We start from the raw sequence: 16,114 nt of genomic DNA on the forward strand, positions 1-16,114 counted from the left end.
GAATACCAGCTCTCGTGACATATATGTGTACTACATTATCATCATATATGATGATTAATGATCATATATATGGAATAAAGGAGAACTCGTGAAATCATTGCAAATTGGTTTAATATGGTGACAGATTTCACGAGTTACAGTAATACTTCAACTTACGAGTGCTCCAACGTATGAGAAACTTGAGATACGAGCCAGCTTTCAAGCAAGTTTTAGCACTAACATACGAGCCATGTTTGAGATACGAGCACTTGAGTCAGTTGCCAAGTATGCCGGAGGTGTTTTATGAGAACAGCATCACTCTGTATTTTCCAACTGCTCAGGTTATACTGTAGTCAGTGTTTTTTGTGCACGATTTTCTGTGCAGAATTATGTGAATTAAACGTACTGTGCGTAGACCGAAAGTTTGCCAGTAAAATGAAAGATAATACAAAGAAAAAGCAAATGATAACAATTGATATTAAACGGAAAAATATGCGAAATGTGTATGCGTGATTGAGCTAGCTCGGCAATATGACAGAAATACATTCATAATTATCAAACAGAAGGATTATATTCAGGGCATTTAGTTCGCAAAAGGACTAACCAGTTTCTAAGCGGTGCAGTGATCTTCACGACCGCTGGTGGCATTGGACAAACAATTGGCCGGTGACAGCGGGACTGAAACGATGCTATGTGAAAAGGCTGGCGCTATCTATCCAAACTGTTTAATAGACATTCGGACAAGCTGGCTGATGGTCATGCATTAACCATTTGTGACGACACCTGTGTTCGTCCTAATCGCAACATGTTGCAAGGGCGACAAAGGCAAACGCCCTTAGATAGGTTTATCTTAAAATGGCTGGCTAGTCGTGAAAGCGAAAAAAAGGAAAAATTTCTCGCTAACCAGCGAGAAACTTCAAACTATGAACGCCGAAGAAATTTTAATTACGTTTAGTTGAAAATGAAAGTTTGCTTTTAGGTTTGCTTCTAAGTTTGTCTTTTAACACTTTGATAAAATCCAAATTCATCAAAGTCAAATGTTGTAACGAAGGATAACTTATATCTCCCTCCCTGGCAAATGCGAGTGTTAACTGCTATTGTATGTATTTAATTTTACATTTTAATTTAACACATTTCCTTGCATTATTTTTTATTTGTTGCTTTTTGAAAGCAAGTGGTAAGTTAGGACAATAACCAACATGTTCTTTCCGTTACACTATCTTGTTTTGAGTGTTTTATTTGCATTTTACAGAGTATGGAAACCAATAAATATATATTTAATTGTTCTATATATAAATAAATTGCACCAACATGCGAGTAAATTGACATACGAGCTCAGTCTCGGAACGCATTAAGCTCGTAAGTTGAAGTACGACTGTACTTTGTTTGGGATTCCAATAAAAAGAATGTACAACTATTTTGATTTTGTGAAATTGTGATAAAACAAATATTTTTTTGACACCACAATTATATTTTTATATATTGCAACTGTAGGTAAAAATATAACATGTACAGTGAAGAATCTCTTGAAGCACTTTTCTATTCAGTATCTCAATTCAGAGATCATTGTTGCTACAAGAAAGAAGCAGCACCAATGTATCTGGTCGGAATAACTAGCTGTGCCAGTTTCAGCTCTATGTACAGTAAGTAAACTACTATTACTAACAATAAGATTGTAAATGTCATCACAGAGAGATAAGAAGTGCTGCTGGATGTGACCACAGAGTACCAGCAGCAGGTAATCAAGGTACTCCCTGGCTATAGTCAGTTTTGGTGCTGACTACCAGGGAGTACCATAATAGTTAACTTTGACATCTCATGTCAATTTAACGCATACCACAATCAATGCGCTAACGCATTCACTGTGAGAGCAAGTGACCTTTTTAAATCGTACCTTATGCTTGTTATTAGCGAATAGAGACGGATTTTATGAAAAGGTTACATTAAAACTACACAAACATAGATGAAAAACATAATTAATCCCACATTTGCAATCGTCCAATTCAGTTGACATGGCCTGCCCCGGTAAATGATTGAGGTCTATTAAGGTGACTAGAATAGCTGAGAAGGTCATGAGAAGGTTATGACCACTCGTACCCATATTGATTATCCCAGTCTTCAAAGTCCAAATCATCCCTTAGCTCATCCGAGTCAGATTCATCTTCATCCCAATAATCTATAAATTTAATTCAGTCAATAAGCTACTAGATGACAAAATTGAAAAGCTGTACAAACACAAGCCTAGTATAATATATCAGGCTTGCCATAATATTTGCTACATTATAGCAAACAAATGCTTCTATTGCTATTCATATATTCAATATGAATAACTGGAGACATGCTCAGTTGCAGAGGGAAATCTAAGGTAGGATGTCATTCCTTTTCTTGGCAACTGAAAAGGACCCATAGGTCCCTTTCAGTCCTTTTAAACCCTTTTATGTAGACCTATGGGTCCTTGCGTGACCCATAGGTCATGACTGCTCTTTCAAAAGGACGAATCAGATGAAAGCCAGTAAAATTCTTCTTACGCCGTCATTAGGTAAAACTACAGTATCACCGAGAAAAAAGCTGGAAAAGGCTTTAAAACAGTCGCGAACAAAACACTTCGATTGTGGCTCTAGAATAAAAAGGGTTGGAAAAAATATTTGTCAAATGTTAACAGTAAAAGACAACTCCTCTGCAAGAGAAGGTTAGTGAAAATCCTGAAGGAAGAGGTTAAAGCACTGGGTGTGACGGATAAAATGCCACAGACAGTATAATACAAAGGTCAAGCTTTTTTGACGTGATAACTCCAGCTTTTAGTAAAGACAGAGAGTCTTAGAGGATTGATTACAGATTTCTACTTCATGATCAAATTATATACTTTATAAATGTGACTGTAGGCTGAATTCTGAACTGAAATGAGTATTTGAATACGGGATTACTTTAACAAGCCCTATTTATCATAATAAAAAAGATGACTTGATGGCTAATCCTCTAACAACACTAAGCAAGATGTTTCTTTTGATATGCTATGGCTTGCTGAATAGTTTGACGTTTAAGTCACTTCTTTGGCCTTTAATATTTCTTAAATAAGAATGTATCAATTCTGTGCCACGCTTCACTAAGCACCAGATGCAGGCACTTTGCTGCGAATAACTAAACACTGCAAGTGTATTGCATGAAGACTTCTAAAACGCTACAAGAATTTTCCTTTACTTGGTTGAAAGATAGTTAGTCCGGCAGTGTTACTCTTGAAATCTCCTTGAATTCTTTATAAAAACAATAAACAATAGCAAATTATAATTTTCACCAAGGGATAAATACAAAGCTATTAATGATTGGTTGATTGTTTGTTGAGGCAGCCATAACATTGACAGCATTACCTTTTCCCAGAAAATAGCTATAAAAACATAAATAAGGTCCTTGTTTATAAAAATGTCAATTAGAAACAGTACTTAAAAGGTTTTGTCTGATCAATTTCGCAATGCCTGACAAGTGAACAAACCTGAGTAAGTTGATATGGAATGTAACTATGAGGAACTCCGATGTTTGAATTATCAGCAATGCATTTTCCTCAAAAGTGTAATGAGAAAGAATGAATTCTCTATCAAGACTAAAGACTCTTAAAGCTTTACAAGGTTGATACCACTAGTTAATGTAAACTTAATGAAGTTATTTGAATTGACCAATTGCATCCATGAGAAACAATGACACAAGCTTGATGACCTTGAATCGAATGAAAGGCTTTCACAACTGATAAGAAGGCTAATTCCTACCCCTATTAAAATGCTGAACCTCTTCACTAGTATACAAAGGCATGAGACACACAATGGATGAATTTACATAAAAAAGTGATATTAAACGAATCTTAGGGTAGTGATAAAACGCAGACTGAACTATAGACCAATGCTTTGCGGATAGGCACCTGGTGTCCGTACATAAACCCTCGTACTGTCTGTATATAGAACCTGGTACTGTATGTACGTGGAACCTGGTGCTGTTTGTACATGGAACCTGGTGCTGTTTATACATGGAACTTGGTGCTGTTTGTACATGGAACTTGGTGCTGTTTGTACATCGAACCTGCTGCTGCTTGTACATGGAACCTGGTACTGTATGTACATGGAACCTGGTACTGTATGTACGTGAAACCTAGTACTGTTTGTACATGGAACTTGGTGCTGTTTGTACATGGAACTTGGTGCTGTTTGTACATGGAACCTGCTGCTGCTTGTACATGGAACCTGGTACTGTATGTACATGGAACCTGGTACTGTATGTACATGAAACCTGGTACTGTCAGTACATGGAACCTGGCACTGCCTGTACATGGAACCTGGTACTGTTTACCTGGTGCTGTTTGTTTAACAAACCTGATGCTATTTGCATGTAAAACCTGGTGCTGAAGTCATCATCCATCGTCTGCAGAAACTTCTGGATGATGACATCACCACCAGATTTGAATGTATAGGTCTATTACCACAGGTTTGTAACCCTGGCTGTTGTAGATAGTTGAGTTAAGCTGAACAGTAGCCACAGTTGATTAATTGTTAAAATACTATAGGAGCTTTGGACTCGACCTTTGGTTGCTATGTGGCTTATATACCTTGATATACCTTGAAAAGACATAAAATACCAAACAAAGCAAACGTACAGTTTGATTTTTCATAAATTTTCATCAATTCAAACAAATACAGCCTATAGAACCGAGAGTCTCATATGCTAATCACCATAAAGATATACAACATATTCAAGCAAGGTAGAGCCATTAAACAAGCAAGAGAGTGCATCAAAAAATCTTGCTTTCAAAAAACAACTTTAGTTTTTAAAACATTAAACTTATAATTAAAATATTACGATTAAATTAAAATATTGTTTATGACCAACAGTCTTCCGCTACTTCTCTTTGGAACAGATACATTTGTAAACACTAAGAAAAACTGGCAGCTACTCCATATGTAGCTTTACTTGTATGCTGCCTTTAGCTGTTATTGCCCATCCACATTGTAACTCAAATATAAATTGACAGTGTAGGTAGCACCGTACCAACCAAAAGTGAATACAAATAGAGTGAACTACTAATAATACCCAATAAAAGTACACAAGACTGGAGTGAACTGCTAATAATACCCACTAAAAGTACACAGGACTGGAATGAACTACTAATAATACCCACTAAAAGTACACAAGACTGGAATGAACTACTAATAATACCCACTAATAGTACACAGAACTGGAGTGAACTACTAATAATACCCACTAAAAGTACACAAGACTGGAATGAACTACTAATAATACCCACTAATAGTACACAAGACTCGAGTGAACTACTAATAATACCTACTAAAAGTACACAAGACCGGAGTGAACTACAAATAATACCTACTAAAAGTACACAAGACTGGAGTGAACTACTAATAATACCCACTAAAAGTACACAAGACTCGAGTGAACTACTAATAATACCTACTAAAAGTACACAAGAATCAACTGAACTACTAATAATACCTACTAAAAGTACACAAGACTCGAGTGAACTAGTAATATTACCTACTAAAAGTACACAAGACTGAGTGAACTACTAATAATACCCACTAATAGTACACAGGACTGGAGTAAACTACTAATAATACCCACTAAAAGCACACAAGACCGGAGTGAACTACTAATAATACCTACTAAAAGTACACAAGACTCGAGTGAACTACTAATAATACCTACTAAAAGTACACAAGACTGGAGTGAACTACTAATAATACCTACTAAAAGTACACAAGACTCGAGTGAACTACTAATAATACCTACTAAAAGTACAAGACTGGAGTGAACTACTAATAATACCCACTAAAAGTACACAAGACTCGAGTGAACTACTAATAATACCTACTAAAAGTACACAAGACTCAACTGAACTACTAATAATACCTACTAAAAGTACACAAGACTCGAGTGAACTAGTAATATTACCTACTAAAAGTACACAAGACTGAGTGAACTACTAATAATACCCACTAAAAGTACACAAGACTCAAGTGAACTACTAATAATATCCACTAAAGGTACACGAGACTGGAGTGAACTACTAATAATATCCATTAAAGGTACACGAGACTGGAGTGAACTACTAATAATACCCACTAAAAGTACACAAGACCAGAGTGAACTACTAACCAAAATCAAGAGGCTGACGGAGAGTCCTTTGATAGGGCAGCTTGAGAGTCTCTCTGCTGTTGTCTGCACTGTCTATCACCACTCGAGCTTTTTGAGCCACTTCATCCAGGCAAGTCAGGCAACAGCCTAAAATGGAGAAATATTGAAGTGACTCATTATGAAAAATGCCAAGTTCCAAAAATGAGCATTTTAATGTAGAACTTATTCATCTGTAGAATAGAGAGGGTGCTTATAGCAACCCAGATTGTTATGCATATTTAACCTCGATTCATGTCAATACAGAGACCTTGAGTACAAGCAAACTGTCATGTAAAAAGTTGTCTTCCACAAAGCAGGTGTGACCTCCACAAAGTAGGTGTGGGCTACTCAACTGCTGACGACTCCGAGTTTCACTAAGCACACGCTAATCAGAGCATCCAAGTAAAACATTGGGTTGTTCGTACCTACACTTGGCGCATATCAAAATTGAAGATTTTGTAAAAAACTGTTATTATAACATTTAAACTGAGTGAATAAAGATTTAACAAATATTAGGCGCTTGATTTTAAATTATTAGAATAGCGATATAATATAGCTTTTATTGATACACAAAATACTTCAAGTCTCAGCTAAGGGTATCCAAATTATTATGTACGCTGAGAACACACCTATAATTACACATGTTTATGGTGAGACCTGTTTTAGTCATGAATATTATGCCACCTTTAAATGTTATTTGTGTTAAGCTCCGGACAACAAAGTACAATTTAATAATAATAATGCATCATTGGAGTAGTACAATCTCCATTAGTGAAATTGAGTGACAGTAGTACAACTATAATAATGATCAGACCGTGTTTGTCATTGGACTCTGATACTACTGAGTGTGTCAAATGATTATAAATTGCTTCATGAGAAAATAACTCTAAACTATTAAGACAAAATGCATAGGCTTTACTGTTGTCATGCTTGGTTCAACGCCAATTCAATACCATACACAGTTTTACCTCAGTTTAAAAAGTGAATAGTTTGAACTACGAAATTTTTTATTTACATTATTACAAATAATGTAAACAATTTTAATCCATTCCAAAATAACCTTGTTTCCACACATTTTAGTTTAAACTAAGAAATAGCTTATGAACCTTATTCTAATGGTAGATAGAAGTAAAATAACACATTATTACACAATGTAAAACACAAAATTATATTGGTCAGTGTATGTTGTAAACTGCAATGAACATATCAGTATGCAACAGTCAAATAACAACTGAGAGAGAGAAAAAAGAGCAAGAAAGAGAGAATGACAAAAAAGGCGAAGCAAGCGAGAGCATTAGGTCAATTGAGCTGCATTTTTAGGTGTCTGCGGGTGATCTCTGATAATCCAAATTTTTGTTTGACATCTAAAGAAAAACCTTGTTCAAATTTTTGCTCAAAAGCCAATTTGTTCAAGATATGAGACATTCCAGCTTGAACTGAATTTTAATTTTTCATCAAGCAAGCTAATTGAAAAAGCTATTTCATACAAATCATTAATGAAGGCTGCAAGCGCATAATAACTTTGCTAATCGAGGTGCAGAGCCAATAGAAAATCAAGATTGGTCTGTATACATAGTAAAATGCAGCGGTAAGATTTCATATCAGTAGAATTTAAAGCCATCGAAGTCTACTAACAACTGGTGCTATAAGCATTCATTTAGTCAGCCACTATTTGATTGGCCACTCAATCACTTGTGCTGTCGATTTCCCAACTCACCACCAACTACAAGGGTTAGAGGAGGTCGGTCACATGACTCTGAGAAGTTTCGTAGCAATGTTTCCTGAAGTTTAGTTGAGTCATCCAACTCTACTCCACTAACATCCAGGTATTTCAGTTGCTGCATGTCTTCAATCAAATATCCTAACGCTAAAATGGAACACGAAAGAGTTGTTACAAAACTTTATACATTTCAGAGAATAGAGAGATTCTATCTAAAACTATAATGCGAAAAAATTGTATTCACAAAGCAACTACTGTAAAACCTCTATTTGAATGCCACCTTTAATTAAACGTCATCTCTATTTGCCCGTCACTCTGATTTTCTTGGATTTTTGCGAACCCATAATAAAGTGATCAGTAGAAAAGTGTCCACAAAATGGTACTAATAATGACTGGTTACTCCAATAACAATGAATTCTTTCGTTGTTGCTGTAGTGGTTGCTATGGTTATAGTGACAGTGTACCTGAAAAAACGGACCATCACAATCATCAGAACTACACTCTATTCAAAGTCACTAAGGTCTAAATCCTATCCACTGTTTTTAGATTCCTCCATAATGTGGTTCACAATCCTAAGTGATGACTTTAAAGCGTTTAGATAAACGATGAAAATAGTCTTCAGCAACACCGTATGACATAATAGCAGCCATTGTTATGGTGTATTCTAACCGTAAATTTATAAAAACCTTTAAAACCTTGAAAACATTAGGTCGATATTCTAAACCCAAGCTTTATGGTTTGTTCCTTAAAACCTTGAAAGTGACACCATCGAAATAATTAATCACAGTATCCTTCTGATATTTTAAAATCAAAGTAGTTGGTTGTTTAACCCGGTCTGATACTTCGACGTATATTAAAAACAGTTTAGCAAAAATTCTGAGGCCAATGGTATTAATGTCACTCGATCCAAAAAAGAGTGCAAAATAAAGGCGACATTAGCATCGCTTCTGCCACGGTAAATAGGCAAAGCGATGCTAATTACTTCGCTTGTGGTATGTTTGGAAAAATAGCTAGAAAGGGTGTCTGTCTATCTATCTACCTTCTCCAGTGAAGAAGGGCTCAGAGCCACAGAGCGACAACTTCTCAAGGCTGGGAAGCTTTGTCAGCTGGTCAAGCCCTCCGTTATAAAACTAAAATTATTAAGTAGAGAGCGATGAAATAAACACATGTAACCCAGTAGAGTGCAGGGCATGAGAAGACAACTGCTTATGAGAGCTATAGCTTCAGGGCTGACACAAAAATAAAAGTCAGCCTCAGGCTTTCGTAAACTATTTATGTGGGTCTAAATTATAATTTAATTAGCATATAACGATTGTAAGCTAATTACATTTGCAGAACCAAACGATCCAAAGGAAGCAAACAACTAACAAACCAAACAAAAATTACAAACAATACCTTGGACAAGGCAATGTGAGAGCAAAAATTGTTTCATTTCTTATTTAGCATGTCGAGTGAAGTGTTTACTAACCTCAGGATGTCATAAACCACTAAGAAATAAATGAATTTATAACTTAAAATGCACGCTTTGAAACAAACAATAATTTTTTACTAATAAAAATAATTTTTTGTTGCGAAAGTAGAGTTCAACTGAAAGTGAGCTAGCAATAATCGCCCATTCTAACACTATAGTTCATTTTACAATTACATGCACCAGCAATGGCTGATGAATAAGCCACTCAGCCTCTATGGTAATATAATCGTCTTATTACGCTCAATTGAGGCTTTTTAGCAAGTTTTGTTGGAATAGGCATGCAATTATTATGGTTCCTTCAGATTTTGCTTAATTAATTGGTCTACTCATGCCTCTTAATCATCACCCCTTACCAACAAGCAGGCTGCCGCTGAGCCTCTGGACTACAGCTGCCTCTTCAAACCAATTGCCACAAAATTCAAATGAGGCTTTGTACAAGTGCGAGAAACCCCTGGTAGTCAGATATGACTATTATTCTAGTGACACACAGCTCAATGTCTTACAGCAACTGGTGTTAGGGTATTGTATGTCCGTATTCTTCGTTAGTAAAAACCCATTCAGATAAGTAACAGTAGTGTGCGCACACTGCCCTCCAATGAAAAGACTCCAGGCTATTTATATGTTTCAAAAGCAACCTAACTATCGATAAGGCTCTGGTATAAGTTTAACCTGGTGCAAGCATAGAGTTATCACCAAAGCCAACAAGCTAGAACATCTGATAAAGGCATAGAGTTATCACCAAAGCCAACAAACTAGAACATCTGATGTAGGCATAGAGTTATCACCAAAGTCAACAAGCTAGAAGATCTGATGCAGGCATAGAGTTATCACCAAAGTCAACAAGCTAGAAGATCTGATGCAGGCATAGAGTTATTACCAAAGCCAACAAGCTAGAACATCTGATGTAGGCATAGAGTTATCACCAAAGCCAACAAGCTAGAAGATCTGATGTAGGCATAGAGTTATCACCAAAATCAACGAGCTAAAAGAAATGTAAATGAGCTAGCATATAGGTGTAAACAAAATAAAAATAAGAGAAAAATGTGAACATATTTCATGGCTGTCTGTGAATATTCACTTTAGCACATCTATTGTCAGTTCAGTTATATAATACTTATATTGATTGACACTCGGAGGCTCAAAATTTTGTGACTCAAATAATGAGCAAAGAAAAGTAGGAGAGAAAGCAGAGTTGGCTGTAGATAACTTACCAAGTCGCTGTAGCTTAGATCAAGTTCTCTAAGTTCTGTCAAATGCTTCAGACGGTTCATGAAGAGACCGATTCCACTATCATCATATGGTTCAATGGCTCCATTCCTAGACAAATCAATTTTCCTAAAAAAGTTATAACATGCTATGTACAACAAACATCCGCTTAACGTATCATCTATTGAAGGAGTTTAGACATCTTCAGTACTTGTAGGAGGAGGTTTCACAGCCTGGCACGCACTTACTATGATCAACTACTCTGAATGAAAACAGGTAGGTCTTGTTACAGAACAAGTAAATGTTGTTTGAGAACAGGTATGTGTTGTCTGTGTACAAGTAAGTGTTGTCTACGAGCAGGTGGGTGTTACCATTGAAACTTATATAACAAAGCATGTTCACTATGGTAACTCTGGCACTTTAACAAGTTCATTACCTAAAGATTTTTTATTAGAGATAAATTTACTTAAAAGATAAATTTATATGATAGCATATAATTTTATTTAGCTTTCATGATATTTATAGGTGTTTCGGAATTTAAGCCTGCACTCTATAAACAATGAGAGCTGGCCTTCTATGGGTGCCCTAAATGAACTTCACCAAAGATCACATTCTATAAATATGCAGTTTTATTCCTGTCAATTTATTTTTTGCAACAAAATATTTCAATGATACTGTTCTTATACAATCCTATTAAGGATATAATTTACACAATTGTTTTAACTAACTGAAATGGTAATTTAAATGCAGTCATGAACAATGCTTTAGAATGAGCCACCCAACAGAGTACGATATTACAGACAGGCCACTCGATATAACCAAATCATCAACTTAGTACTGCATTTATAGATGACAACTCCATATAGTTTGCTGTCCAATGCAGTAGGGCCCTATTGACAGTAGGGCCCTACTAGTAATAGAGGGAAACTCTATTTAATAAGGTGCTCAAATACAGTTAGAATCCTATTCATTATAGGCAACTCCACATAATGAGATGCCCAATGCGGTGGAACCTATTCAGAGTAGACCATTCTGTGGGAAGAGCTCCCCAATGCAGTTAGGACCCTATCAATAGCAAACACCACCATATAATAAATCACCCAATGTAGTAATACTCTGCTTATATTCCACAACTTCGAATAATAATCATAATAACAACAAATTTATAAAATGATTACCAAAGGAAAGCAAACCCAAAATTAACAACCAAAGGTAGCAGACAACTATCTAATTTAGAAGCAATTTAAGACAAACACTGCATGTATCACTAGCAGTAGTCATATGCATGCCTATAGAGAGTAGCCTTAAAAGGAGAACCGAATGAATCTACAAAGATTGCCTAGAGTAGACAACTCCAGGTAACAAACAAACAATGTATACAGTAAACAAACCGGTAACAAGAAACAAATAACAAGCAGACACAAGGATATACAACTTTCATGTGAGAATATGAAAACTTCCCAAAGTGCCAGCTGCAGATACCAAAAGACTGAACATTGTGGAAGCTTTCAAGTCTTAGACGAGGTGATACAAACTCGTACCATTAACTTCCAATAGTAAGGAAATATTCTAATAAAAAATTCTACTGTCAGTTGCCCTGTTTATCAAATAAACAGGGCAACAGAACGACACTTAGATTATACCGTATATACTAACCTCAGCATCGGACAGTTGTTCAGCAAACTCTCAATATTCTGAGGCAAAATGATGAAACCTCCTGATGATACAGCTTTGAGGTGAGTCTGTAGACACCAATAATAACAATTACCAAAAGAGATCACTAAATTCAGCACAGAGATAGGCAACATCTAAAGATTCACAAGGTAACCGTGAGAAGGTAGAGTTTGATAGGCTTGTCTATCCATATCCACTTACAATCTAGGGAGAGTCTATGACCTAGTCTCATCTAGTCATTAAGGGACAGTCTAATCCATACCCATACTTTCTCATCATTAAAGGACAGTCTAATCTATACCCGTACTTTCTCATCATTAAGTGACAGTCTAATCCATACCCATACTTTCTCATCATTAAGTGACAGTCTAATCCATACCCATACTTTCTCATCATTAAGGGACAGTCTAATCCATACCCATACTTTCTCATCATTAAGGGACAGTCTAATCCATACCCATACTTTCTCATCATTAAGGGACAGTCTAATCCATACCCATACTTTCTCATCATTAAGGGACAGTCTAATCCATACCCATACTTTCTCATCATTAAGTGACAGTCTAATCCATACCCATACTTTCTCATCATTAAGGGACAGTCTAATCCATACCCATACTTTCTCATCATTAAGTGACAGTCTAATCCATACCCATACTTTCTCATCATTAAGGGACAGTCTAATCCATACCCATACTTTCTCATCATTAAGGGACAGTCTAATCCATACCCATACTTTCTCATCATTAAGGGACAGTCTAATCCATACCCATACTTTCTCATCATTAAGGGACAGTCTAATCCATACCCATACTTTCTCATCATTAAGGGACAGTCTAATCCATACCCATACTTTCTCATCATTAAGGGACAGTCTAATCCATACCCATACTTTCTCACACTTTGGTCAGAAACAGCCTAGGGGAGTATTCAGATTTATGCTTGAAAGTGTTGAACAATAAATAATTTTGTATGTACTATTATGACTATACACTTTGTATGTACTATTATGGCTATACACTTTGTGTGTACTATTATGACTATACACTTTGTATGTACTATTATGACTATACACTTTGTATGTACTATTATGACTATACACTTTGTATGCACTATTATGACTATACACTTTGTATGTACTATTATGACTATACACTTTGTATGCACTATTATGACTATACACTTTGTATGTAATATTATGACTATACACTTTGTATGTACTATTATGACTATACACTTTGTATGCACTATTATGACTATACACTTTGTATGTACTACTATTATGACTATACACTTTGTATGCACTATTATGACTATACACTTTGTATGTAATAATATGACTATACACTTTGTATGTACTATTATGACTATACACTTCGTATGTACTATTATGACTATACACTTTGTATGTACTATTATGACTATACACTTTGTATGTAATATTATGACTATACACTTTGTATGTACTATTGTGTGTACTATTATGACGACCTTTTTCACACAACTTGGCAGTAAAGGCACTCCAAACTTTTTCAACCATTCAAGCAATGAGATAATAGAAAAGTTGCATGCAATGGTTCCTGTACAAAGGGCTAGGATGACCAAAATGGAACTGAACGATTTCAAATATTCCAGATGTTTAAAACAGTGAATTGTTTGCAAGACAACAATAACCTTTTAACCCTTTTTCAACATTTAGAAGATTGTAAATTGAGACTAGACAACACCCCAAGGGTAAATAGCACTGATGAGAGCCTACCAAAAAGCCTGTTATACGAAAAATTTAAAACGAAAAATAAAACCATATCAAATCATAAAGTCGATGAGCAAACCTAAAAATAGCAAATCGCATATGACTGAGATCTATGTGAGTTTACTACGGTGATGTAATGCGTGGCTATACAGAAATAATAATACATGTTTACTTTCAACTCATGCTAGTTCTCTTTTAGTTAGTTAACCTTCAATCTATATTCTATCTATATATATTTCTCAAAGTCGGTATGCGTGTCATATAGCATAATCTATAAACATGACAATTTAAATGAATGTCAAAATTTACAGTAAAATGAGGAACAAGCAAGAGTCAGTAGGTTTGTTTTTAGCTAAGCCTGCCACAGTTATGATTACTATTTAGTATGATAATTCAGCAGCCTAAAGACTTATCTTTCTTCACAAAGCTTTAAGTGCAATCCAGCATTTCAAAAATTGAGGCAAATGCTGCAAAAATAGATTACAGCACAGACTTGATAACGGCGCTTTAAAAGAAAAGGCATTTTGTCCAATACATATGTTAGCTTGGGCTCAAAAACATTTCATTATACAGAAGGAATAGCTCATAACAACTGAGGTATAATAGGTAATTAAATGCAAATGTTGAAAAATTATTGGATAAATTTTTAAAAGCTAGAAATATGGTACAATGCCCGATAATTATCAGCAAACGTACAGTTTGACTTTTCATAAATTTTCATCAATTCAAACAAATGCACCCTATAGGATCGAGAGTGTTATACGCTGATTATCGCAGATCTCATTTTCTGAAGACTCGTCTGCCTACGGTAGCTCAAAAAGGATAACTTTAAATAACTCTAGGCAAAGATACAAAAGTGGTGCGAGCTACGATCTTCTTGTACGGTAAATGAGAGACCAGAGCCTTTTATCTTGACAAATTATGAGATTAAGAGTTACACGGAGCTGCTACACTCAAATCTAATTTAAACATGTACCCTCCACCATGCTGACTGATACATGGCTTCTTTTTGGAATAGTGACGAAATGATAATTAACTGCTTTATCAAAATATTAAACAGATAATTTTATTATCTACTATATCTTAATCTTAAAACTACCGCACTGCGGAACAAACATAAGTAATTATAGTAATTATAGTGCTTCATAAAAGGTTGCATCGTGAGAGTCTCAAACTCGGGACCTTCAGCTTGGTAGACGAGCATTTTAACACTGGGCCACACAACCGCATTTAAAAGTTAAAGATTACTCTTTGGTATCATTAGAGCGATGTTCCGTGATGTTAACAAATTCTCACGTAACTGAAGAATTATAGAATTATAGATTCAGACTCACTATGACTTATTTACTGTGTAAAATCAGGTCCACTTGAAGCGGTGTAACGCTGAATCAGCAATCTTGAAACTTATTTTCCGTATAAATGTGCCACGATATATCTGATATATTTGATTAGAAACTCAGGGTTTCATTGTTTTCATTCAAGAGTACTGTATGTCATCACGTGCATTAAGGATATATTCCCTCAATGAATGTGCTCGTGTTTTTGTCAACAGACATTTTGCAATGAAAAGGAAAAAATCCTGAATATGGCCAGATTTAATGAGAGCTTAATGTAAGTATATTATAAATGTTTCCTTGTGATATTAAGTGGAAACATAAATGAAAGCCTTCAAATAAAAACCCGAGCTAAAAACCATCAAACCAAAAAGTAGTCGGTTTTAGCTGACCAGATGCACCGGTGTATAATTGTCTGGTTTCACAATTCTAAACCGCTCATAATCTATTAACCAAATAGAACATTCTGGCATACGATATAAAAAATATATTTTTCTGCAGTGTTAACACATGAAAAACACCAGAAAGAGAAGAGATATTCATCTAGCTAAATAACATTGTGTATGTTAGCGGAGTAAGGAGACTGTATTTACAACACATAATGAGTTCAATGGGCCAGACTCGACTGCAGAAAAAAACCTCATGTAAACAACCATGCCATGCCAGCTTCATGACACCTTGCAATAAACTTACCAAATTTGTGGCTCCAGAGAAATCGATTTTCACACCAGTCGGCTGCATCCAGTGGACTAAAGTGGAAAAATCATTGTGAAAAATGAACGCTACTTGGGACAGGTATAGCGTGG

At 35.5% G+C, this 16,114-nt stretch overlaps 1 protein-coding gene across 1 annotated transcript in view; it reads right to left on the reverse strand.

The window, feature by feature from the left end:
• Positions 1-1,467: 1,467 nt before the first annotated feature.
• LOC137391466 (F-box/LRR-repeat protein 2-like) overlaps positions 1,468-16,114 on the reverse strand; it is a 34,316-nt gene continuing 19,669 nt past the window's right edge. Inside the window, exons 10-16 of the mRNA XM_068077951.1 lie at positions 16,002-16,057; positions 12,204-12,289; positions 10,553-10,676; positions 8,910-9,000; positions 7,868-8,017; positions 6,133-6,258; positions 1,468-2,155 (exon numbers count right to left, since the gene is read on the reverse strand). Coding sequence (XP_067934052.1) covers positions 2,061-2,155; positions 6,133-6,258; positions 7,868-8,017; positions 8,910-9,000; positions 10,553-10,676; positions 12,204-12,289; positions 16,002-16,057 — 728 coding nt within the window. The 3' untranslated portion in view covers positions 1,468-2,060. The remainder of the gene's footprint in view (positions 2,156-6,132; positions 6,259-7,867; positions 8,018-8,909; positions 9,001-10,552; positions 10,677-12,203; positions 12,290-16,001; positions 16,058-16,114) is intronic.

The sequence above is a fragment of the Watersipora subatra genome, chromosome 3 (assembly GCF_963576615.1).
Source record: "Watersipora subatra chromosome 3, tzWatSuba1.1, whole genome shotgun sequence".
In the NCBI taxonomy this organism is placed as follows: domain Eukaryota; kingdom Metazoa; phylum Bryozoa; class Gymnolaemata; order Cheilostomatida; family Watersiporidae; genus Watersipora; species Watersipora subatra.